The 26,951-nt window shown below is 40.1% G+C and overlaps 1 protein-coding gene across 1 annotated transcript; it reads right to left on the reverse strand.

Moving 5' to 3' along the window:
* Nucleotides 1-2,695: 2,695 nt before the first annotated feature.
* Nucleotides 2,696-24,924, reverse strand: LDHB (lactate dehydrogenase B). The gene is made up of 8 exons (XM_060024415.1): nucleotides 24,770-24,924; nucleotides 19,241-19,375; nucleotides 12,202-12,319; nucleotides 10,597-10,770; nucleotides 8,580-8,753; nucleotides 6,507-6,624; nucleotides 4,395-4,518; nucleotides 2,696-3,063 (listed from the first exon to the last, which is right to left on the reverse strand). Exons 2-8 carry the CDS (start codon nucleotides 19,367-19,369, stop codon nucleotides 2,896-2,898), a joined length of 1,005 nt encoding a protein of 334 aa, XP_059880398.1. The 5' UTR covers nucleotides 19,370-19,375; nucleotides 24,770-24,924; the 3' UTR covers nucleotides 2,696-2,895.
* Nucleotides 24,925-26,951: the final 2,027 nt, after the last annotated feature.

A 26,951-nucleotide genomic window follows, 5' to 3' on the forward strand; every position in this document is an offset into this window, starting at 1 on the left:
CTAAGGTGATTTCACAGCACCTTATTTTGCGATTTATCATTCATGTCTGTCTCCTTGATTAGATGAAAAGTTATTTGCTAACAGGTGTTTTGCCTTATGGTTTTCCCAATAAAGTCTTACAGAATATGTTACTAAATTGGGCTGCTGAGACACATACCCATAATAACATCAATAGGCGTTTATTTCCTCCTAAGGCAAAAGCAGCTTGAACGTAGGCAGTCTGTGTAGCTGGTAGAGCAGCTCCATGAAAACCAAGAGCCCAGACTTCTTCCAGCTCTTGGCTCTTCCAGACAAGGGTTTTGCTTTTCTGCTCTTGGTCCAGGACGGATGATAAATTTGAGATTATGGTATTCTCCTTCTTTTGGCATTAAAATATCTGTTCTTCTGGGCTTCCCTGGTGGCGCAGTGGTTGAGAGTCCGCCTGCCGATGCAGGGGACACGGGTTCGTGCCCCGGTCCGGGAAGATCCCACATGCCGCGGAGCGGCTGGGCCCGTGAGCCATGGCCGCTGAACCTGCACGTCCGGAGCCTGTGCTCCGCAACGGGAGAGGCCACAACAGTGAGAGGCCTGCGTACCGCAAAAAAAAAAAAAAAAAAAAAAAAAAATCTGTTCTTCTGTATAATGGTAAGAATATACGTTCTTTTCCCCTCCATGTCTTTATTTGGCAATATTAAAAGATGGCAAGGCTATGCTGAGGCCCCCTATCTCTTTCCACACAAGGACTCATTCCCTATCCCTGACAAAGTTTAAAAAATTTTAAACTGGTCTATGAAATTCAAGCTTGGAAATCACTGGCTTGTTGTAAATTCAGTATTCACAAATAAATTAGAACAATGAATTACAGACATAAATTAAAATAACCTTTCTCCTTACATCTAGCTAGATGTATGATTATCATCCCAAAAGATTGTCATATTTTTAAATTGAAGTATAGTTGATTTACAATATTGTTAGTTTCATGTATTGGGTTGGCCAAAAACTTCGTTTGGGTTTTCCATAAGATCTTATGGAAAAACCCGAACGAACTTTTTGGCCAACCCAATATATAGCACCAGTGATTCAGATATATATTCTTTTTCAGATTCTTTCCCTTATAGGGTATTACAAAATATTGAGTATCGTTCTCTGTGCTGTGCAGTAGGTAAGAGTGAGTCATTTTGGAAATGTGACCTGAGAAACGTATTTATGACCTCTGGTTCAGTCTGCCTTTCTGTAATACAATAATAATAATATCCTCATAGTATGCTGGATCATTACATAGAGAATGATTTTGATATTATTTTATAAATGCTAAAGATACAGAAATGTAACGATAACTAATATTTACAGCAATAGCAGCACACTGTGCTTCAGAGCACAGGTTAAGGAGCTACAATGCTTGGGTTGAACCCCAAATCTGCTACTTAGTAGCTGTGTGACCTCTGTGTTTCAGTTTCATCTGTAAAGTGAGGATTCAAATACTTTAGAGCAGTGATTCTCAACCAGGGGTGATTTTGCTCCCCAGGACGCATTTTGGGGTTGACACAACTGGGGAGAGGGGTGTGACAGGCATCTAGTGGGTAGATGTTAGGGATGCTACCAAACATCCCATGATGCACCATGCAGTCCCCACAGTACAGAATATTCCAGCCCCAAATAATACTGCCAAGGTGGAGAAACACTTCCTTATAGTTAGGATGACTTAGATGAGTTAATATATATGTAAATCACTTAGAACAGTAAGCACTACTTGCTTACTATTAGAACCAAGCATTGTGCTGAGTTTTACATTTTCTCATTTAATTCATACACCATACTGAAGAGGTACCATTATTACCACTACTTCATAGGTTAAGAAAATTGAGGCTTAGAAGTGGTTAAGTACGTAACTTGCCCCAAATTGCAGTTAATCAATGAAACCCAGGTTTACGTGATAACAAAGTCCATGTTTTTAACACTACCTAAAAAACTGACCCTCAGATATTACATGTAAAGTAGAAACTCTTTGTTAAAGTAAGTCGGCTATAAGTCCCCCTCTTAACCTCCCATTATGCTGTCTCCCAGTAGCCTGGATCTGGATAATTCAGTCCAAACTTTCATTTTTCTTCATTATCAAATAGAACCAACTCTAACAAAGTTAATCCCTACTTTAGTAAGCTGTCTTAGAGGTTCTTCCTTTTAGAGAAATAAAATGGACTTCCTTGTAAATGTCATCCATTGGTTCTAGTTCTTTCTTCAGTGGGGGTAACCTTAAAATGGTAAGGCCCATAGAATGCACAAGCCCATAGAATGCACAACACAACAGTGAACTGTAAAGCAGATGACGGGCTTTGGATGATGTCGTGTCAATGCTGGTTCACTGACTGTAACAAACATACCACTCCAGTGAGTGATGTCGGTAACGGGAGACTATGCATGTATGGAAGCAAGTGTTATGGGAAATCTCTGTATCTTCCTCTCAATTTGGCCGTGAAACTAAACCTGCTCCCCAAAAAATAAAGTCCTCAAAAAAAAATGGTAACCACATTCTCAGGACAACAACAAAATCATAGTACATGTTGTGACAAAGAATTGTAGTGCTGTTTGGCAAAAGAAGAAGATGGAATGTAGATGACAGAATTTAGGGAAATTTATGATGTGGGGGGGGAAGAATTATTTGAAAAAACAGACTGAAATCTTTCAGAAACCATTAAAGAAGGAATTCCAGAGACAGAAGCACACTACGATAGTTAATTTTATTTGTTCAAGGACTCATCTTGCAAGCATTAAACCAAGCTTGGGCTTTGATTCTGGGAGCCCAGATTCACATACTTTGGAAGATAAGAGCAGACTGTGCTCCATGTACAGGGATGAAAACTAAAGGCTCGTGGTTAATCACACTGTAGTTTTAAGTTTCTACAGCCTAGCAGCCACAAGTCACAGGTCCTTTAGGTCCTTCTGGATGTCCCAGAGGGTGTCTGCACTTTTCTTGAGTTGCGCGACCTCATCATCCTTCAGCTTCTGGCTGATAACACTGGTTAACCCCCGAGCATTCAGGATACACGGAAGGCTCAAGAAGACTTCATTCTCAATGCCATACATCCCCTGCCACAACAAGAAAAGCAATGAGATGAGGAAATGAAACCACAGGTAAGAATGATCACAGGTACTGAGTTCGAACAGGAAGAACTGCAGGAAATTTGATAAGCATAAACTCATTCTTTAGTTTTTATCACTTACAGGCCTATATATCCCTAATACTTGTGTTTCTAATTAGATTTTATACATAGAATATACAAATACACACTATGATAAAACTAGAATTTTATGTACTTTATTGAACTTACTGATACCTCTCTGCTTCAATACACTTTAATAGAATTTGATTATGTCTTCAAATTCAAATCACATTCAAATGTGGTTCTCACTGGGCTTCTTTTCATGAAATTTTAAGTTTCTTAAAATTCTTTAGTTAAGGAGAGAATTTCAGGTAGTAGCCAACCTACAAGGTCCAGGAAAGTAGCTGGATGCCACTCAAAGGCAAGATCCTTGCAACACCCAAGAGTTGCTGAAAAAAAAATCATACAATTCCCAAAACACTTTACCGGTTTGTATTAAGTCAATTACTCAGAGGGTCAATTTAACTACATAATTAATTAAATTACTTTAGTATATTAATCAAGTCAGTTTAATATTTTTTTAAATTAACTTCGAAAGTTTTTGTATATACACCAAAGTGTAGGGAATAAACAAACTCCTATATATATGCACTCTAAGACTCAGCAATTATCCAATTCTTGCCATACTTGCTTTTAATTTTTTTTGCCATAGTATAAAAAAAAACCCCCAAACAACAACAAAACCCCCAAAACATCTGACACTGTGTTCTACCCCCCCAACAGTTCTACATTTACCTCTTAGTTTCTTTGAATCTACTGCAGTTCCCCCCTTACATTTTCACCCCTGCTGTTGACTTGTAGAAAATGAGTCCACTATCTTAGACAGTGTTTTAATACAATTTTAGTTTCATTTAAAAATAATCAATTTCTACTTAACTGTTCCATAGCTTTTGAATTAAACTAAATTTGTTAAGGTATCAAATGCTACATACATCAAAGCCAATCTATAGTTTAATACACCAACTTGAAATGAAACTATTAAACTTATTCATATGATCATCTGAGAATATGCTGAATAAGATTCAGAGTTAATATTGAATTTGCCACATCATACAAGGGAGAAATGTAAAAATGCATTCAATATCTGTATAAATTTTTGCTCTTATTGTCCTAAACTTCTGTTGGAAAGGAGAAAGGTTTCCATAAAACTTTGAGATGAAAAAATAACTGTGGACTGAGACATTATCTCATCCTTCTTAAAATGAATCTACATATAGAATACTCGACTAGAAATCATAATATTTTATAACAGTTTACCTTCACCATTGTTGACACTGGGTGAATCCTGGATAGATTTTTCAACATAGATTCAATAAGATCAGCCACACTTAATCCAATAGCCCAGTTGGTGTATCCTTTTAGCTTGATGACTTCATAGGCACTAAGGAAAAAAAAAATTCATAAAAGAGATAATTGACACCAGACTCTTTGGGTTTGACTCCTGCTGTCTCCTAACTGTGTAGTCTTGAGTAAATTATTTAATCTACCTGTCTCAGGTGTCTGCTTCTGTAAAATAAGGATAACAATGGTATCTACTTCATAAGTTTGTTAAATGGGTTAATATATATATAAAATGTTTAAAATTTTAAAACTTCATGGTAGGTGCTATGTAAATGCTTTGACAAATTTAAGTAGTTTATTGTATAAATGACTATAAAGTCACAGAGGTAAAATGTACATTTTCCAACCAATCTTCTTATTCATAAACATCAATATTTCCAAAGATATTAATGAAATCAGGGAACAATGAAAGTAAAAGAACCTTCACATTCAAAGGACAAAATATACTTTGATTTTCAGGTCCATTTGAGGCCACTAACCATTGTCACCTAAAATACCATGACCAACTAACTTAAGAGAAAAGTATTGGCAACACCTTGCCCGGCAACTTTCTGAGCACAAATTATACCCTTTGAAACCCACAAAGGCACTTGTACTTGAGAATTAGGTAGGAGGAGTTAACTGGGTATTAAAAAATTGGGATTTAATGCAATCTATCACCAATTAAAAGAACTTGGGCAAGTTATATTACCTGGGTGAGCCCTAGTTTTCTCGTTTATAAAATAAAGGGTTGGACTTCCCTGGTGGCGCAGTGGTTAAGAATCCACTTGCCAATGCAGGGGACATGGGTTCAAGCCCTGGTCCAGGAAGATCCCATATGCCGCGGAGCAACTAAGCCCGTGTGCCGCAACTACTGAGCCTGCGCTCTAGAGCCCATGAGCCACAACTACTGAGCGTGCGCTCTACAGCCCACAAGCCACAGCTACTGAAGCCCGCGAGCCTAGAGCCCGAGCTCCGCAACAAGAGAAGCCACCACAGTGAGAAGCCTGCACACCGCAACAAAGAGTAGCCCCCGCTCGCCGCAACCAGAGAAAGCCTGCGCACAGCAACGAAGACCCAACACAGCCAAAAATAAAATAAAGTTGAACTAAACAAAATGATTCCATATTTGAGATATCAGTTAGTCTTACAACAACAATTCTCTGAAAATGAAGCTAATGTTTCTTGAATGCTTATCAATGATAAGTATGTGTGATTTAACTCAATTTTTACAATAACTTAAATACCTTATGACTTTACAGAGGAGAAAACTGAGATTCAGCTTAAGGGTTAAATGGCTTCCCAAGACTATACAGTTAGTTAGTGTCAGTGCTAGAATTTCAATCTAAGCCCACATTCTTTACTCTGGTCCAAAATGACACCTTATTTTAGGATAAACATGAAGGTCATAGAAAGAGAAGACAGTTAGTAACAAAAGGCAGTTTCAAAGAGGGAGAGGAGGACATCCTTGGTTGGGTGTGGAAAGATTAATACAGCACAGCTTAAACACTATCAGCAATCAATCAGTAAGTATTATTTAACGCAATTATGACACTAATAGTGTCTAGGTTTACTTTTCTAAATAAGCCAAACTTATGTGTCAACAGTAGGTATTTTGAAAGCCTTTCTCACTTGTTAATTCCATGTCCCACTCCTGTTACTTCTACAATAGAATTTCTCTAGAAAAATATTTGCTTTCCCTAGGGGGACCAGCATAGCAAATTTGACCAGTATTAAGTTAGTCTTGCCTGTTTCAGAAGATAATAGCTGCACAGTTACTATTATATATTGAGTTTATCTAAAAGATAAGAAAAAATAGAAAGAAAAATATAACAAAAAAAATAGAAAGAAAGAAAAAATAATAAAAAGAAAAAACCACCCCCCCAAAACAAAGAGTAATTTAAAAAAGAAAAACAGGAAAAAAAGCAAGAACAAAAAACAAACAAACAAAAAACTTTTAAGTTTATCTGAACAGGCAGCCATGGGAAGCGTTCACAATTTTGTCTAACATGATACTAATTGTCTTAAATCAAGCTCCCTCCTACGTACCTTTCAACCACCATCTTGTGCACTTCCTTCCAATTTTCACTATCATCGTCCGTTCCCATTTCTGGATTCAGTTCCTGGAGAGAAACACCTGCCACATTCACCCCACTCCACACAGCCACTGCGGGGGAAAAAATAAATACACAAACATTTTATCTATCTCTGACCTTATTTTTAAAAAATCTTTTCTTCTCTTAGTTCAGATTTCACCCCGGTTGCAAGTTACCCACTTACTGCTCCAGTGACAACTGACTCCAATATACTTCCCTGCAAAGGCTGACATTTGCCCTCAAATCTGACCTTTTAACTTTCAACCGTTTTGGCGCAAACAGAATTGCTGGGTAAAGCTTACAGACATTATGAAATTCTTGCCTTTCCCTAGGTTTGTGAACTCCTAAGGGATTCTAGTTTGGGACTATTCTAAACTTTGGGTTTGAGGAATTCTTAACTTTTTGCCTGCGTATTTTTCAAATATAAGCCTCCTTTATTCCTAGAGTGAAGTAAAAAACAAAAGAATTCTTGGAAAAAACCCAAGTATCATCTAATTTTCTCTTATCATGCTCTAAGTTCAGTCCATTTCTGGGAAGAAACTCCATGTAACCACAATGAATTGCTCTGGTCTTAACTGCACCAAATATTTCCTTCCAAGAATGCCCCCAAAGGCAGAGCAGACAAAGGTGTTATCATTGACTGTATCTTTTGGAGGCTTTGACGCACCAAAACACCCCGTTACCTATTCTGAACACCTCTTGCCCAGCCAAAAGGCATATAAAGATGGATTAAAATATGCTCTGTACATCGACAAGTTGAGAATTTACTAGGAGAAACAGTTAGTAAAGGACACTAAAGCAATGGGATATGTTCTTACAGAGGGATGAAGAAAGTGTAATAAAACATAAATAAGGGTCTACTTAATGTAGGGGAAAATCAAATGTCAGAAAGCGCTACAAAAAATATGCGTTTGAACCAGACCTTGAAAAATAAGCATGTGTTCCTTAGGAAGCTTTGAAGGAAAACACTTAGATTCAGAAAATAAGAGCAGAGCCCTGGGGTAAAGGCCAGAACCAACTGTGAAGGGCAAAGCTGCCCATGGCCAAAGAAGACCATGTTTCAGTCCACAACGTTTGCTAATTCAGGGTAACTGTTGAGAAAACTACAGCATTTTCCTGGTTTTTGTTGAAGACTATGAAATCTACATAATCATGCCTAAGTGAGCATAGTTTAATTCTCTTTCATTTTATGTACACAGTATAGATCAATACGGAAATGGGGGGCGGAGATGTTTTGGAAAAAATGACACAGTAATGAGTAAATAAAACATTGGACAGGAATCAGAAGACATGATTCTAGCTACAGTTATGCCACTAGCCAGCTAAAGGATCTTCAACATGTAAGGTCACTTCCAGATCTGTGTTTCTAGCAACTGTGATAACTAGCACTGAGTTTTTACTGTACACCAGACATTGTACTACTTTATATAGCATATAAATTCAGGAAAATCGTTGGACATGAGAAACTCTTGAATGAAGTGGTACAATGTGTCAGAAAAAAAAAAGTCAGCATCATCATATAAGAAAGCACCAATGCAATAATTTTAAGACCAAATTCTTTCAGTACCAAAGTAAACTCTACCAAAATCACAGTACTAACTCTCACTAAATTCAAAGGAAAATTTACACCTTAACCTTTTAGGGAGAAAATAGCCCCTTGCATATTGGGCAAAACTGAATTTAGTAAAACAAAGATTATCATTATGTTTTGGATTATGACAGTTTTACACCATAAGCCTATTCAATGTATAAAATTCAATGTTTAAGATGAAATGATGGAATTAGAATATCATGTTTGACAACCATCATAATTTATTTAGGCAAGAATCATAAGTGGATACTAAACTTAGCAGGCAAAAAGTTGATGAGGAATCAGATATTTACCTAGTCAGTATCAAAGTAACCTCCCACAATTACTTATTAGTAATGTGAAGTACGTGAAAATATAATGTAAAAACAAACAAAACAGTCAGAATGGCAAGAACACCACATAAGTACACAGTAAATATTGTCCTTTTTTTTTTACCACTTGAGTCGCCATGTTCTCCCAAAATCCATCCGTGGCAGCTGCTGGGATGAATGCCAAGTTTTTCAGCCATAAGATAGCGAAATCTAGCAGAATCCAGATTACACCCACTTCCAATCACACGGTGCTTGGGTAATCCACTTAGTTTCCAGGTAACATATGTGAGAATGTCCACTAACAATTTAAAAAATAATACATGTAAGTACATCAAAACTGATTTCAACTGCTATGTCAATTAATGGGTTCCCTGGTTTACTCCTTTCACACTGCCCCATCCTCCAAATAAGATGTGGCCAGAAAGATGTAAATACTTGACTTTTCATTATGAGAGATAATGGGAGTTAGAAAGACAGGGAAAAAACTTAAGTTTTATAGTAAGAGAGATTGTAAAACATGGGAAATGCAATATTGCGGTTTTTATTTACATTATTACTTGAAACAAGAATAATAAGAGCCTTGCAGATTAATTTACTATATATGGAAAGAAAAAGGGTTGAGTTAGTTCATCACTTAAGTTTCTTCCAATGCTAACATTCCATGATTATAACAACTGTCATCGGAAACCAAAAGCTATCAGTTACTACACTACCAAGGCATGCTGCTATAAATTTCCCTGGGAACAAGATACTATTCAGAAAACAGCTGTGATAATACAGGGTATTAACATTTTCTACTATTTATTGAAAGGAATTCTATGACACAGCCTTTATTCTTGTGTGGCACAGAGACTGCAAAGCTAAAACCTGCTGGGCTACAGGAGATCACAGCACTTACAAGGAAGGCAAGTCTCCACCTCCACTCTCACATATAGACACCGGCTGAGATATTTTAAGGTCATTTTGGCCTGGATATTATAAACTCTTCCTTGGCAACTTTGACTCAGTAGGAGTGACTCCCTGGAGGGTTAAGACTTTGAAGCTATACCTGGAAAAGCTGTATAACCAGTTAGTACTGTCTGCCTTAAGCACAGGATGTGGCACAAGTTCATCTGTGTCTCCTGTTTGTCATTCATGTTCCACATCTATCCGCCACCCTCCATTTATGAGAAGTTTTAGAGGCAAGGTTGAACTATTTAGGAAACTCTTAATCCAGGATCACAGAGAATAATACTAAAATAATATCTGGTCTTGCCGGCTCCCAGCTTTCAATATCCCATAAATTAGGGAATTCCATGGCGGTCCAATGGTTAGGACTCTGTGCTTTCATTGCTGAGGGCTGGGGTTCAATCCCTGGTCTGGGACCAAGATCCCATCAGCCACACGGTGCGGCTAAAACAAGCAAACAAACAACAACAAACCCCCCATAAATTATAAGGATTTTCTTGGCTCTTATTCACAATTTTTCTCAATGTGAAGAGTCAGAGATAATTAGTAGCTTTACCATTTTATCACTGTATCTGCTGTGCTCACCAGTAAATAGTAAGCTTGATGGCAAAGTGTAGGCAAAAGAAGTGTGAAACAGAGAGTGAATTTTGACTGTCTGGGTTGAAAAAATGCAATTCTTTCTAACCAGAAGTTTTCAAGTTACAACATTTGATGTTAAGCATGTATTTGTCCATCAATACAGTCTATTTCTATCTTTAAACCTAGACTAATTAATGGCTTTCTTAAACTCTTCAAATTCAATCAACTCAATTTTCAAGAATTTTAGAAATAAATAAGAAGACTAGAAAGCATTTTCTGGAAAACAGAAGGTCAAATATGCTAAAATATTTCACCCAAATTGGAGTCACATTCAAATGCTTCATTATGCATCCCAGGATAATCCTGATAGGAAAGTTTAAAAGCCAGATAAAACAAGCAGATGAAATTGCTTTATATAAAACTCTTCTCACATTATTAAGCATGTGGCCTGGGACGGTGTCATTGGTTTTGCAAACACCACTCTTTTGTGGCCAAAAACAGAAGACACGTGAATTGTTCCTGCCAGCAGACGCCAGAAGAGACTTTAAGTTAAAAAAAAAAAATCCAAAATATTGAATTTAACAGAACTGAACCTTAAGGCATTATAGTAATACCTGGGTTAGAAACCACAATTATGATGCAGTCAGGACTGTACTTGACGATCTGAGGAATGATAAACTTGAAGACATTAACATTCCTCTGCACCAGATTCAGACGACTTTCTCCCTCTTGCTGGCGAACTCCTGCAGTTACCACCACGATCTTGGAATTGGCGGTCACAGAGTAATCTTGAAGGAGAGGGAAAAAAGTACTTTACATACAAATCTTCATCAAAACATGTTGTATAATATGCTCTAGGAATCTATACATAAGCTCCCAGAACGTACGTGAGAATTACATTTTCTGTATAAGGTGTTGAGTTGCAACACCAATGTTCTGTGGCTTCTTCCTCCTTGAGTGATGTGGAAACATTCCAACCGTAACACTGGCTCAGGAAATGGACCCGGGAAGTAAGCATGGCCCTAAATTATGTTTCTGGCTAACAAATGCAAAATGCTATTGGCTTTAGAGAAGATTATACTGTCAGTAATAATACAAAGCAGAAACACAGTAAGTCCAAAGTTCAACAGGCAGCCCTCCAACAAAAAAGCAATTTAAAGGTAACTGCAGACTTGTAATGTTAATTCAATCTATGAAGGGAAGGACGGCACTCCAGTGTTCTTGGCTAGAATTTAATTTCTAACACTCAATATTTTAAAGAAGCTTATTCATTTTTTTTTTGCGGTACGCGGGCCTCTCACTGTTGTGGCCTCTCCCGCTGCGGAGCACAGGCTCCGGACACACAGGCTCAGCGGCCATGGCTCACGGGCCCAGCCGCTCCGCGGCACGCGGTATCCTCCCGGACCGGGGCACAAACCCGTGTCCCCCGCATCGGCAGGTGGACTCCCAACCACTGTGCCACCAGGGAAGCCCAAGAAGCTTGTTCATTTTTAGCAGTGAGTTTCTCTAGAAAATATTTTATTTTTTCCTCAAGCAAGTGCACCCTTTCCCAAATTATAGACATTTTGATTTGATGTGGTCATTAGACTCAATAGCTATGGATGATTCAAACCATGTCCCTATGTGACTTTTCAGTTACTAATACTTTATCAGCTTCCTCTTCCATAAAATGGAGGTAATACTATCCATCTCTCATAGGGTTGCTGTGAAGATGAGATATGCAAAGTTTCACATTAGCATACCCAAAATGCTAATACTTCAATGAATAACAGCTATTATTAGTAGTATTGTTAGGAATTATTTTGGGCCCACATTTCTACATCTGTAGGCACAGCTGTGTTGTGGTGACAGTGTCACAGCATAAATCCATTAATCCAGGACAAAGATGGCTAGAATATGAATTTAGTTAGTTTCTTCAAGGCCCTCAAATTACCTTGTGCAGTATTTGTTTCAGATCTAAAACATCCCCGTTCTCAGGTATGTGTAAACAAGCATTAGGATCCAATTTCCTAAAATGTTATATGTACCAAATGTGTGGAAGGCAGTGGGAGAGGGACTACAGAGGTAACAATTATGTTTGTTTTTGAGGATGAATTGGACCCAGAAGGAAAGGAGAAACTACCAACACTAGATTCACCAGGATGGGAAAACAGATCTTCTATAAAGGAGTGAGGATATCAATTTATTATTTGATCACTTTGGGCATGAAATGAGACTACCTTTGTCTGCCACAATTTTTGGTGTCTGAAGGAATAAGCTCCCATGCTGCAGGTCCATCATTTCTCCTTTGAGTTTATCTTCCAAAACATCCACAAGAGCAAGCTCATCAGTCAGAGACTACAAACACAAAAACAGCTGTTAGGACGGGAAGCCGCTCTAGGATACCTCAGCTGCCGGTACAAGCCAGAGACTGTTGAAATGGCAAAGTAACCAATGTCTAAAAACCTAGACAAGAATTTTACCATGGAGTTAGGTGTGCTCTTTAAACAATTTCATGATAAAATGTCTTAAATAACAAACTATTAATAATTAAGATTCCAATTTTTCAGAATTTCACCTTCTGGTACCCAACTGGCATTCGATGAGCATGATACAAATTGCTTTAAGAATCTGCAGACATGTTTGGATTGGGTTGTTTGTTTTTTTGTTATTGAGCTGCATGAGCTGCTTATAAATTTTGGAGATTAATCCTCTGACAGTTGCTTCATTTGCAAATATTTTCTCCCATTCTGAGAGTTATCTTTTGGTCTTGTTTATGGTTTCCTTTGCTGTGCAAAAGCTTTGAAGTTTCATTAGGTCCCATTTGTTTATTTTTGTTTTTAGGGGTAAGACAGGAATAAAGACACAGACCTACTAGAGAACGGACTTGAGGATATGGCGCGGGAGAAGGGTAAGCTGTGACAAAGCGAGAGAGAGGCATGGACATATATACACTACCAAACATAAGGTAGATAGCTAGTGGGAAGCAGCAGCATAGCACAGGGAGATCAGCTCGGTGCTTTGTGACCGCCTGGAGGGGTGGGAGGGAGGGAGACGCAAGAGGGAAGAGATACGGGAACATATGTACATGTGTAACTGATTCACTTTGTTATAAAGCAGAAACTAACACACCATTGTAAAGCAATTATACCCCAATAAAGATGTAAAAAAAAAAAAAGAATCTGCAGACATGAAACCAGCGGGGCTCAACAGTGGCCTCAGGGTACACAAGTTTTCATATTCATGGGGGATGGTGGTGGAAAAGAGACAAAGACCTAGAAACAGCCTTGGGCAGTGTGTCCATCCCAAAGGTCACCCCCCAGTTTGGAGGGGTTTTTGAGAGGGCAGATTTAGTTTCAAACCATCAAGAGGTTGAGTTCACTTTAGAGATGGCTTTGAAGCCCTGGATGAAGCTGGGAATCCTCAGGTTGGCTCTGACCAACTCGAATATCCTGGTGGGGAAAGGAAGGAGTCATGGACACAGGGGTCCAGGGCTAGTAAGTTCTCGATGCATGACCAACCCAAACTTGCCCAGTCTCAGAGTTCTCTTGTTTTCTATTCCAACCGTCACCTGTGCCACCCAACCCAAGAAAAACCGTAAATCAATAATCATGTCCATTCTTCAGCAAGTCAACCTTTTCTTCTCAGAAAAATGAAGGGGGGAGGGTGTCAATCTAATTGCATCTCAATAACCTTTCAGCTTTTAAAGTTGGCTGTCTTGTGAAAACTCATAATTTACAAACTCCTTAAAAAGTAGTTATCCTTCCCATTGAAACATCACCCGAGTCGTGGCCTTTACTGGTTTTAGCAAAAAACCGGGGTGTTAGCAAAATAATTAGCTTAATATGATATATGACCCTTAACAGTGCAAATACCTCTTTGAAGGATAGTGAGATCAGCTAGGTAAAGGGTAAAGGGTGTTGATGGGAAAAAAGCGTTAAGTAACTGGGGTTCAGGAAGCACTTTGAAGGCTACGATAGAATAATCCAGGGTGGAACTGGAGGGGTCAGTAAGGCATTGAGCAGCAGAGGGAGAAGCAAAGAGAGGTGAGGCAGCCATTAAGAAAACCTGACCAGGCTAAGATGCCAACAAAGCAGGTTCCGCTCTCCACAGGAGCCAAGGAATGAACACTGTCCCGTTTCTAGCCGTCCAGCGGCAGCTGGCCTCAAGCAGTGAGCCGCAGTAGGCCTGCTTGTGAGGGTTTCCCTGAGACTCAAGCCTCCCTGTGACTGAATGTGTTCTTAGTTCCAAGCAAGTGATTCGCTTGCAAGCTTCTGAAATGACCCTTTTATGAGCTGGGTGGGGGTTACTTGGCAAATATTTTCTCATTTCCATGTATGTCGAAGACTGGCATTAATGTTGACCCATTTTCACTTCAACTCATGTTTCAACACTTTAAAAATGGTTTCGTTCCTCTGCAGCCTCTGACAAGACCATGCAAAACCCTCATTTGTGTTTTGGAAGCCCTAAAACCATACAAGAGCATGTAGTAACCGTCCCGTCAAGGTCCTGAGCACCAGGAATGCCACTCTTATTTTGGGAGCATCACATGGGTGCTGTGAAAGTCAACAGGGCACAACAATTTGGGGCTTAAGTGGAAAAGGATGTCACAGGATCTCAGATCCTGTGTTTTGTTTCTGTGGGTAGAGAACTGTCTGCGAAGTACATAGTCAGCTGGCAAGGCAGGAAGAGATCCAACACTTTGAGAAAATAATTGCAGCGCTGAATTTGGCTGCATCTGGGACTAAATATCCTCCCAGTGGGAGGCAGGCAAATAGAAGATGTATGACTAAGTACTGACACTTTGGCTTAAAGAAATCTCCTTCTGCATTCACATAGTGTGTATCAGCCATACGCATATTCCACTTACGCTGCAAATATACTTCAAAATGTTTGATACATCAAGGGTTAGATTCATCGCAAAAGCAGTACCTTATTAAGGAACGAGATCAGTTAGAAGCCAAGAACATTGCTGCTGGAACCTTGTTTAACATACTACAAAAATTGTCTCTTAATCTAAAGCTCCATGTGGACAAGACACAGCCATCATCTACCTCTTGGCCCTCTTAGCTGGTAAATTACTGCTGCCAGTGGCTTAATATTTGATGGCTGCATTTTTATATTCAAGTGTTTAGCTTGCATGACATTTTGTGGGAGGAAAAGGTATAACTTTTCCCAAATAATTAGCTAAATGGACAAACACCATTTATTCAATAATTTGTTTTTCTTCTGCTCTGGAATTGCCACTTTTCATTAAATACTCTTTGGTCCTGTTTCTGGGCTTTGAGTCTGTTACATTAACCTGTCTATTCTTGTACAGACACCAAATTCTAATTAAGTCTCACTTTTAGGCCAAGTCTTGCATGGCAAAAACTACTTTGCAGTATGTAATTACATTGCTCCTTCTAAGAGACTCCTTATGCTGGGTTTGTACCACAAGAATGTGGCTACAGTTGACTGAATCAAGAACAGACACTCAAACCAAAAACAGCTGCACAGAGGCTAAGGGTGGAATAACTGCATGGAACCTCTGTATGACCTTGACAACATGATGGGATCTTCGCAGCCAAAACACAGAGCTTGTGATTGGTAGGGGTGGCAGAAGAAGCCATGAAAAAGGAAAAGCTATGATCAAAATCTGACCAGCTGTAAGTGCAGTTTCTTCGTAATAGCGGGAATATCCATTTATTTAATACATATTTACTACTGAATGTGCCAGGCATTATTCTACGAATGAGGAATACAGTCATGAACAAATCTGGCAGAGTGCTTGCCCTCATGGAATGTACCAGGAAGGGAACAGGAGTGAAGCATACAGTTTAAGATGACTCTGATAATGGAAGTGCTATAAACAGGGCAAGGCAGGGTGAAGTTAAAGGGAAGGGAAGGACGCTTACTTGGTATTGGACAGTCAGGGAAGGCCCGCCCACAAAAGCGTGACATGAATGATGGGAGGGAGTGAACTCTGATGGTCTAGAGCAGTCATTCCAGGGGAAGGGAAATCAAGTACTGAAAGGGTTTAAGCAGCCATGAGCTTGGTGTTTTGAAGAAAGAGGGCAGAAGGTAAGAGATGAAAAGTCAGAGACAGCACCACCACACTGCACCGGAAAGGCGCTCCTGACCCTCTGAATGGCGCCCCCCGGAGGTGTGCACCCCGCCTTGCTCTGAGAGGCAGGGAAAGAGCCTTGACGCCTCATTGCGTATTATGTATGCGTGTAGCTGACGTGCACTGTTACACTATCAGAAAGTTCCAAGCAGGGAAGCTATTTTTATAAAAGCTCACGATGGTTTCCATGTTGGCAATGAGGCTGGGGAGAGTGTGCAAGAGAAGCAGAGAATGCCGGTGTCTTTGTGATGGTGGACGTTGTACTCGGGAGCCTCAGCTGCCTCCACGGGCCCGGTTAAGGCGTGGGCCTTCTCAACCTCTGTCCCTGGTGCCCCAGCTTTGTTCACTTTCTGGGCCAAAGCAGTGTGTGTCCTCTGCAAAGCACACTGGTGATAGACTCAGAGACTGGATCCGGCACTTAGGATCTCTGAGGTCTTAATCAAGGGGCTTAATCTTTCTGAGTTTGTCCTTTTCCAATAGTAATATAGAGATGACAATATCCCCTAGAACTTTTCTAGAGGAATAAGGTAACATGCAGACACCTGACACAATAGCACTGTTAGTTCCCTTTCTTATTGAACCAGTGGGGTTTATAATCCTTACCAAAGAGTCATAACAACTTTGACTCTAATTCTTCCCCATTAAAAGAAGATTTAAACACTTCTGAGTAATAAAACGGTCTTTCAACAAGGCAGTCCTTCCTTCACAGCAGCTCAATGGGAAGATTCCTACTGGTGTTAGGGGCCCAGTCTGTTCTCTTGATCACTAGAATTGGGCCAAAGTATTATATAACTGCAAAGAGGAGAGTCTCAACTAAATTATTCACCCAAGAGGATTTTAGATTTACACTTAAAACAATCAGCGAGGTACTCCTTATAGAATCATGACAGCTCAGATATAGTTTCCTGAAAATCCAAATTCTGAGATTAGCAGGAGGAATGAAAAATCTTTAGCTAGTGTTTTAGTAATACATTTATGTCTGGGGGGATGGGAGAGATAAAATAGGAGCTTGGGATTTACATATACACACTACTATACATAAAATAGGTAAACAAGGACCTACTGTATTATACAGGGAACTATGCTCAATACTTTGTAATAACCTATAATGGAAAAGAATCTGAAAAAGATATATCTGAATAATCACTTTGCTGTACACTTGAAACTAACACAACACTGTAAATCAACTATACTTCAATTAAAATGAAAATACACGTCTTTAATTGCCCCAATACTAGCATAGAATGAAAAGAAACTGCAGAGTCACTACGGTTAAGCGTTCAGAGTCCTGGGCTCAAAATACAGCTCTACCATTACCAGCTGTGTGACAATAGGCAGGCCACTTAATGTAATGAAGCCACAGCTACCTCCTCTGGAAACAGGATATGAACAGTTCCCGTTTCTTGAGATTGTTGTTTAAAATGAAGCATTTTAGTCAAAGCACTTCAAACATGGTACGTATTTTAAAAGAAAGGTAAGCTGGAATACTTTTCATTTTTACTGGTATGAAGGATGAACACTAAATTGTGATTATTTAAATTCCCTGTAATTTGGAAAGCAGCTCTCCTAAATCAGGGCAACCCAGCCAATGAAAACTAGCAAGAAAAAAATGCCAAAGAATAAAACTTTCATTGGTGTGCACTACATATTTTAGTTGATTTCTTTGATGACTTTTTCCTCAGTGAAGATTCAGCATTTGTTGCTTTAGAAATTAAATTTTGTAAATAGAAATACGATTGGCTAGGAGTTATTCAAGCAGTCTTTACATACAATACAAATGGACAGTGTGCTCTACTGAAGGCCAGGCAGCATTTAGGGCAGGGGTTCCCCTAAAAAACATTTAAGACAGCCTTCAGAAAGAACAAGGATCAATTCAACGAGGTAAGTAAGAATACAGGAAGCAAACTAAAAGTCTATGGAGGTGTCTGGGGAAAATATAATCTGGAGGAGTAGAGGGTGCTCGTAGCATGTTGTCAGTGTGAAATCTGATGTTGATAATTGAACTATGTGAGAATGTCCTACCTTGAGGAAATGTACTCTGACAGACAGAAGGAAAGGGCACATTTGCATTTATTCTCTAATGGTTCAGAAAAAAGTCCATACATGTGTGTGTGCGTGTGTGCACACGTGTGTGCGTGTGTGCACACGTGTGTGCACCCACACCTACACACACACACACAAATATGTTAAGAATTGGTAAACATGGGAGAAGTGAATATGGAAGTTTTATTTTTTTTTATAGTCTTGCAAATTTTTCTGTAAATTTGAAATCATTTCAAAATAAAATGACTGGGTGGGGGTCTGAGGGGAGTAACAGGATCTTTCCATGACCTCAAAAAGCGACTGTGCAGATTATTTATTAACTATAGAGGGTTAACGGACCTTTGCAGTGGAGAAATCTGACAGTTACCACTTCAACCAGAGGACTCTTGGGCACCACCAGTCATGAGACAAAATTGTGATGCATTGTGAAGGACGTGCCACCATCCCACCTCCCAAACCTAACCTGAACCCAATTACAAGGAAACATCAGACCAACATAAATTGAGGGGCATTCTACAGAACCGATGGGGACTCTACAAACATATCAATGACATGACAGACAAAGAATGGCTCCGTTCCAGATTAAAGAAGAAGAAAGAGACATGACAAGTATATAAAAATATGATCTTGGATTAGGGGAGAAAAGGCAGGATTTTGATAGTTGGAGAACGTTTAATGTGGGTACTATATATTAGATAATAGCATTTTATCAGTATTAAATTTCCTGAGCACAGTAACTCTATTGTGTCAGATAGGAAGAATGTCATTCTCTCAGGAAATACATGCTAATGTGTTTAAAGGTGAAGTATCACGATGCCTACAACTTATCTTTTGAAGATACAATCAAATTCTCAGATACCTAAAGAGGCTGTATACACATGCTGAAATTATCTATCACATATGGTGTTGTTTTGTTTTTGTTTTTTAATTAATTTTTATTGGAGTATAGTTGCTTTACAATGTTGTGTTAGTTTCTGCTGTACAGCAAAGTGAATCAGCTATACGTATACATATATACCCTCTTTTTTGGATTTCCTTCCCATTTAGGTCACCACAGAGCACTGAGTAGAGTTCCCTGTGCTATACAGTAGTTTCTCATTAGTATGTATGGTGTTCTTGAAAGTACGTACCTTTCCCAGAATGCTAATGGCACACGCCATACCAACTTGTCCAACACCCACTACAGTGATCTTATTGTTTGGGACCGTTGCCTCTTCTTCTGCAACTGGTGCGATCAGTTTTTCCTTAAGAGTTGCCATTGTGCCCTGAAAGAAAATAATCAAAATATTATACATGTGTCCACATGAGAAAACTGTGTGGGAATTTGTAATGTTACTATTGCAAGTTTGAACTAAAATACATTTTAAAAGGAGCATAATGGTATTCTAGAGCACAGAATATATTTTTAAAAAACAATGTGATCAACCATATTAACAAATTGAAGGAGAAAAAACGTGATCATCTCAATAGATGAAGAAAAAGGTTTCAACAAAATTCAACACCCATTTATGATAAAAAACCCTCAAGAAACTAGGCATAGAACTTACCTCAACATAATAAAGGCCATATAAGACAAACCCACAGCCAAAATCATTCTCAATGGTGAAAAACTGAAACCATTTCCTCTAAGATCAGGAACAAGACAAGGTTGTCCACTCTCACCACTATTATTCAACATAGTTTTGGAAGTTTTAGTCATAGCAATCAGAGAAGAAAACAAAATAAAAGGAATCCAAATCGGAAAAGAAGAAATAAAGCTGTCACTGTTTGCAGATGACATGATACTCTACATAGAGAATCCTAAAGATGCTACAAGAAAACTACTAGAGCTAATCAATGAATTTGGGAAAGTAGCAAGATACAAAATTAATGCACAGAAATTTCTTGCATACCTATACACTGATGATGAAAAAACTGAAAGAGAAATTAAGGGAACACTCCCATTTACCATTGCAACAAAAAGAATAAAATACCTAGGAATAAACCTACCTAGAGAGACAAAAGACCTGTACGCAGAAAACTATAAGACACTGATGAAAGAAATTAAAGATGATACAAACAGATGGAGAGACATACCATGTTCTTGGATTGGAAGAATCAACATTGTGAAAATGACTCTACTACCCAAAGCAATCTACAGATTCAATGCAATCCCTATCAAACTACCAATGGCATTTTTCACAGAACTAGCACAAAAAAAATTCACACTTTGAAAAAAAAAAAAAAAATTCACACTTTGTATGGAAACACAAAAGACCCCAAATAGCCAAAGCGATCTTGAGAAAGAAAAACGGAGCTGGAGGAATCAGGCTCCCGGACTTCAGACTATACTACAAAGCTACAGTAAGGTACTGGAACAAAAACAGAAATATAGATCAATGGAACAGGATACAAAGCCCAGAGATAAACCCACACACATATGGTCACCTTATTTTTGATAAAGGAGGCAAGAATATACAATGGAGAAGAGATAGCCTCTTCAATAAGCGGTGCTGGGAAAACTGGACAGCCACATGTAAAAGGATGAAATTAGAACACTCTGTAACAACATACACAAAAATAAACTCAAAATGGATTAAAGACATAAATGTAAGGCCAGACACTATAAAACTCTTAGAGGAAAACATAGGCAGAACACTCTATGACATAAATCACAGCAAGATCCTTTTTTACCCACCTCCTAGAGAAATGGAAATAAAAACAAAAATAAACAAATGGCACCTAATGAAACTTCAAAGGTTTTGCACAGCAAAGGAAACCATAAACAAGACGAAAAGACAACCCTCAGAATGGGAGAAAAGATTTGCAAATGAAGCAACTGACAAAGGATTAATCTCCAAAATTTACAAGCAAGTCAATATTAAAAAAACCCCAAACAACCCAATCGAAAAATGGGCAGAAGACCTAAACAGACATTTCCCCAAAGAAGATATACAGATTGCCAACAAACACATGAAAGGATGCTCAACATCATTAATCATCAGAGAAATGCAAATCAAAACTACAATGAGGTATCACCTCACACCAGGCAGAATGGCCATCATCAAAAAATCTACAAACAATAAATGCCGGAGAGGATGTGGAGAAAAGGGAACCCTCTTGCACTGTTGGTGGGAATGTAATTTGATACAGCCACTATGGGGAACAGTATGGAGGTTCCTTAAAAAACTAAAAATAGCATACAACCCAGCAATCCCACTACTGGGCATATACCCTGAGAAAACCATAATTCAAGAAGAGTCATGTACCACAATGTTCATTGCAGCTCTATTTACAATAGCCAGGACATGGAAGCAACCTAAGTGTCCATCGACAGATGAATGGATAAAGAAGATGTGGCACATATATACAACGGAATATTACTTAGCCATAAAAGGAAACAAAATTGAGTTATTTGTAGTTAGGTGGATGGACCTAGAGTCTGTCATACAGAGTGAAGTTAAGTCAGAAAGAGAAAAACAAATACCATATGCTAACATATATATATGGAAATCTAAAAACAAAACAAACAAAAAAAAACCCAAACAGATTCTGAAGAACCTAGGGGCAGGACAGGAATAAAGACATAGATGTAGAGAATGGACTTGAGGACACAGGAAGGGGGAAGGGTAAGCTGGGACGAAATGAGAGAGTGGCATGGACATATATACACTACCAAATGTAAAATAGATAGCTAGTGGGAAGCAGCCGCATAGCACAGGGAGATCAGCTCCGGTGCTTTGTGAGGACCTAAAGGGGTGGGATAGGAAAGGGTGGGAGGGAGATGCAAGAGAGAGGCGATATGGGGATATATGTATACATATAGCTGATTCACTTTGTTATACAACAGAAACTAACACAATGTTGTAAAGCAATTATACTCCAATAAAGATGTTTAAAAAAAAAAAACAACCATGTTAACCCATTAACAAAAAACAAGACAAAAACCTCCTTGAAGCCCGTTAAATTTGGGTCCGTCTCTTCAGCCTGTGCTTGCTTTTCTAATAGTATTTAACAAAGTTGTAACAATTTTGTCTTGTGGCCATTCATTTACTGGCTAAACAACATGAATAATATTTATATTTAGATTAGTGGATTTGTTTCTATGACCCCTATAAAGTATTTATTTGTAACTATTTAAGTTAGAGCCCAGTATTAACCCATATTTAAGCTTGGGCTAAAAGAATGGCCAGTTATGAATATAATTTCTACTACCAGTGGTTATTATCACTCTTAGAAGATAGGGACCAATTGGGTCTTCTATTTTCTTCTTCTATTGAAGTCTCACTTAAAATTTGTCACAGTGTACTGGACATACTATGTGTGCTTAAATACAGTGACAATAGTCACGAATAATGTTTATGCAAAATCTGCAGAAAATATCACTCTGAATTCCTTTTAGTGCACCTTGGGAGCTTATTGGACGGTGGGTACTCATTAAATTTTTTTTTCAGGGGGTCACATTAGGAGAATATCAGCCTTTGAGTGAGTTTCTTTCCAGCCATTAAGAAAAAGCCAAAAAAGAAAAGTTAAAAAAATGGAAACTGTTAGAAAACATTTATACAGTAACACCAATTTCATCTGTGCCACCAGCTGAGTGTTCTGGATAACTAAAAAAGGCAAAATTTATTGTATCAACCTGCTTTCTTAAACAAAGAGGGTACAGATCATAAAAAAAGCCCTTTCTTCAGAATTAAGTATCATTTATAATTGTAACCCGTTATATAGTATTTGTGTTTGCCTTTTACTTTTAATGCTAAACTGTTAACTTAGAGGACAATGTCCCTGTTTCAAACTGTACCCCTGTTTCCCTCTCGTTTTTTGTTTCTCATCTGCAAAGGACTAAGTAACAAAACCTAGTTTAGTAATTGTATATGTTAAGTAAGAGTTGGTAAGGCTCCAAGTTGGAATAAAGTACTTGATTTGGAGATAACTTTAACAACTATTTCATTCTATAGCTATTTTTTTCCCAAAAAACTGTCTTCCCCCAAATGTGAGGGACTAAACTCAAAGATTATTTTGCCTTTACAAAGCCTATTTGCAGTTTTCTCCTGGGTGCTAGAGAAAAAAGAAATATACAATGGTGTACAACTGTCTCCACAAATAGATGACCTTAACAATGAAATTCACATGTCCTGCATATTATGCAGAATCAGAAGGATGCCGCCTCTCTTGGTGAACAGATACGCACAGATTTTCTTTATTATGTTATTTTCACTAGCTGGTTTGTTTAAGATCCTTTAGGTATACAGAGGATCCAGTAAAGCAGTAGAAAACAAAACTCCAGAAAGACTGCTATAGAAATACAGATTAGTTGTCCAGATAGACCTTTTAAACTATTTGGGGAATTTCAGAAATGACAGTGTAGAAGCTTGAGGAAGTACAGATTTTCTCTCAGATCTTTCTAGAGAAAAAGCAATTTAATTTTGTTTTTTCCCCTCTTAACAGGGGTTCTAACAGGAGTTGTAAGAAATTAGAAGAAAATGTTTTATGTTATACACAGGACTGCCTCAAGACCAGAGTGGTGGCTTGTAAGGGAAAAGAATGCTAAACAGGGTAAAAATTACCTCGTGTTTGGTCCTTTACCTTCCCACCCTCCTGCCCCTTCTGTGGATATAAATCATTAGAAATGAACCCGGGCTTTAAGTTCAGCAACAAAGCTCCACTTTGCAGACTAACCTTTTTTTTTTAAAATAGGCTCAGCGGCCACGGCTCACGGGCCCAGCCGCTCCGCGGCATGTGGGATCCTCCCGGACCGGGGCACGAACCCACGTCCCCTGCATCGGCAGGCGGACTCTCAACCACTGCGCCACCAGGGAAGCCCCCAGACTAACCTTTTAAAGAGCCCAGTTTTGCCGTGCGATACCTTCACTAGTAAGCGCCGGCTCTTCCCCTCCTCCTATCCCCGCAGGCCCCAGCTGCAGCGGCTGTGCAGGCCACCCACGGGCCACCTCTTCCTCTTGTCGCCCGCAGAGCAGAGCGCAGGTCACAAAGGGAGGCAGCAACTACGGATCTCCCCGGACAAGGTCTCTAGGGCGAAAAAGTCTAGGCCTTCCTCACGCTCAACACCCAAAGCTGGCAAATAAAGCACCAAGAAAAGAGGCCAGAAACGAGCCGGCCCATCGCTCCGGGAAGGGCTGCGTGTGCCGCAGCCTGGGAGAGGCTAGAGGGCAGGGCCAAGATCGTCCTTCACCCTCAACCCCGAAAAGCCGGGCATTTCTCCATTCCCGTGGTAATGGACGCCAATCCCCAGGCTCACGATCCGCCAGCCTAACGGGTCAACTGGCCCCTTCTCCCTCCCCCAGCTCCTCAAGCACGTGTCCGGGCTCCCGCCAGCAGGCACCGCGGGTGATGCGGCCGCCATGAACACATCAAGGACACGCAGGGCCCGGGATTACCTGCAAATGCAACAAGTCTGTCCCCCGGGGGAGCACGGGCTGGTGGCGAGCCCCGAAGCGTGGCGGACAAAGCCCGGGGCTCGGTCGCAGCCCCTCCGCCCAGCCCCCTAGCCCAGGGCACGGCCCCCGCCCCAACCCGAGTCCGGATGCTCAGGGCTACAGGCCCGGGAGCGCAGATGTCCTTCCTGGTCCTTCCCCCAGTCTTGCTACACAAGGATTCCCTTCCACGTCCCACCCAGTCTGCTCGAGAGCCAGGATTCAGGGTCCCGAGCAGAAACCTACCGGGGAGAGAAAGTTCTCGAGACGGCGGTAAGGGTCGCACGGAGAAGACAAAGTCAGCAGCGTCCGTCTCCTTCAGCGCAGGATCCGCAAGGAGGGAGGAGGAGGCGGGGCCCGCCCCTCGGCCGCCTCTGAGCTTCCTCTATTGTGATTGGAAATCCGAGCCCCGCCCACCCCTCCCCTTGGCTCGCTCAGTGCCCTTCAAGGACAAGGGCTCAAATGTGCCCGCGCCCTCCCTCGGCCCCATTGAGAGGGTCACCTTCTGGCGGCTAAGGCGGGCTCCCTCTCAGCCAGTCTCATGGCGGCTTACAGACTTTTCCACACAGAGGCTGCGTTATTTCTAAACCCTGACCACCTTTGACCGTTTCGGACTCTCACGCTCTTGTTTGGATAAGTTTAGTCCCAATAGAAGTAAATTTCTGTTTTGCATTCCACGTCAACTTCAGGGGACCACTGTTCTGAGCTGAGATGCTGGTGGTGTGTGTTCGTTCCCCTGGAATAAACCTGCTGCTCCTGGATGTTTTCTAAAAATAAAATTAGATGTTCATTTCTCGTCATCTTCGATATAAAGTTTATTTGATGCAAGGGTTTTTCCCACCTTAACTCAGCAAATATGCAACAACTACCTACTAGTTGCCTGCGAAACCAGTGAGGCCTAGGGCCTGCCTTCTGAAGTTCTCTACCAATCTGTACGGTCTCAGGGGCAGATAATGGGGCCACCAGTAAAATGCAGTTTCTCTTTTAGTCCCTGAGCGACTCTGAAGCTGCGTGTTGCCATTCGTCTCTGTGTCTCCAGCACCCAGCCCAGTGCCTCGTACCTCAGTACGGTGTCGGTGAATGAGTGAATGAATAAATGAATGATGAATGAATGACTAAGCAGGTGAAGGTATCTTAAAGATTCGGCTTCAGTTGTGTGTGTCTTTATTAAAATGCTTTCAGGTACAGCAATCTCACAAACGCCCTGTATTTGAAAGGGTTTTTTTTGCTAGTGTATTTATTTATTTATTTTTGGTAAATGGCCATCAATCCTATGCCTTAATTTCATCTCAGTGTCAAGCATGGAAGGTACACAAATGGATATATCACTATGCCTATTGAGATGCTCCCGGTCCCTAGGAGATAGACAAGCAGGCAAACTCTTTCAATTACAATACAATGTGATGTGGTAACAGAGATTTGGCTAAAATACAATAAAAATTCAAAGAGAACAGCCACTGGACTTCCCTGGTGGTGCAATGGTTAAGAATCCGCCTGCCAATGCAGGGGACATGGTTTGATCCCTGGTCCAGGAAGATCCCACATGGCGAAGCAACTAAGCCTGTGCGCCACAACTACTGAAGCCCGCACGCCTACAGCCTGTACTCTGCAACAAGAGAAGCCACTGCAATGAGAAGCCCGCGCACTGCAACAAAGAGTAGCCCCCGCTCACCACAACAAGAGAAAGCCCACGTGGAGCAAAGAAGACCCAACACAGCCAAAAAAAAAAGGGGGGGGACAGGCACTGAGAAAAGGGGTGTCTAGAGGAATTGATAAACCTCAAACTCCAGAATTACAGAGGCCAGTTAGTGGGGACTTCAATGACCCCAAAGGCACAGTCTAGTTACAAATTGAAACATGATGATCACGGAGAGGAAGGGCTTGGTGGATAACCTCAAATGTATTATTACATTCATCTTGAATCCAAGTTTGAAGCAAGATGAGCAAGTCACTCTAGCAAGAAATGTAGAAGCCACCCTAGATCTTTCTCACCTGCTTTCCAAAACAGTCACTCTACATCTCCTGTAGACTTCTAAATATCTCTGCAGTTTTTCCTTCTTGCCACCCCTGCTACTGTGTATCTTTGGGAGGGAGAGGGGACAGGAAAAAAAAAGAAGAAAAAATATTTCTTTCCTCCACCCTCGTTTCCATCCCCTCCACAATCAGTTACTAATCTGATTGATCGAACTGAGTTCTCCATCTGCAGCTCTGAATGCCAGGACAGCACGTACTACCTGACGCAAAGATTTTTGAGAATTGTATAACCAGGGGAGTTATTTTTTTCAGTATGAAGTGTGAAAGACAATTTTATATACGATTCATACCATATACTCCCCTGATGGGGTTCATGACATGCTACCCCAAAATATGGTACCTTGGCATATTGAATATCTTAAGCTGAAGGGGTTTGAGGAAACAGCAGAAGCAG

Source organism: Delphinus delphis, chromosome 11 (genome assembly GCF_949987515.2).
Source record: "Delphinus delphis chromosome 11, mDelDel1.2, whole genome shotgun sequence".
NCBI classification, from domain to species: domain Eukaryota; kingdom Metazoa; phylum Chordata; class Mammalia; order Artiodactyla; family Delphinidae; genus Delphinus; species Delphinus delphis.

What these genes read in the sequence shown, in the direction of transcription:
- LDHB (XM_060024415.1), bottom strand. Translation starts at nt 19,369, where the DNA reads ATGGCAACTCTTAAGGAAAAACTGATCGCACCAGTTGCAGAAGAAGAG. An exon ending in AATTGTGGTTTCTAACCCAG is followed by an intron (nt 8,754 to 10,596) that starts GTATTACTATAA and finishes TTAAATTGTTAG; the next exon opens with TGGACATTCTCACATATGTT. An exon ending in CACAAGATGGTGGTTGAAAG is followed by an intron (nt 4,519 to 6,506) that starts GTACGTAGGAGG and finishes TTTTTTCCTTAG; the next exon opens with TGCCTATGAAGTCATCAAGC.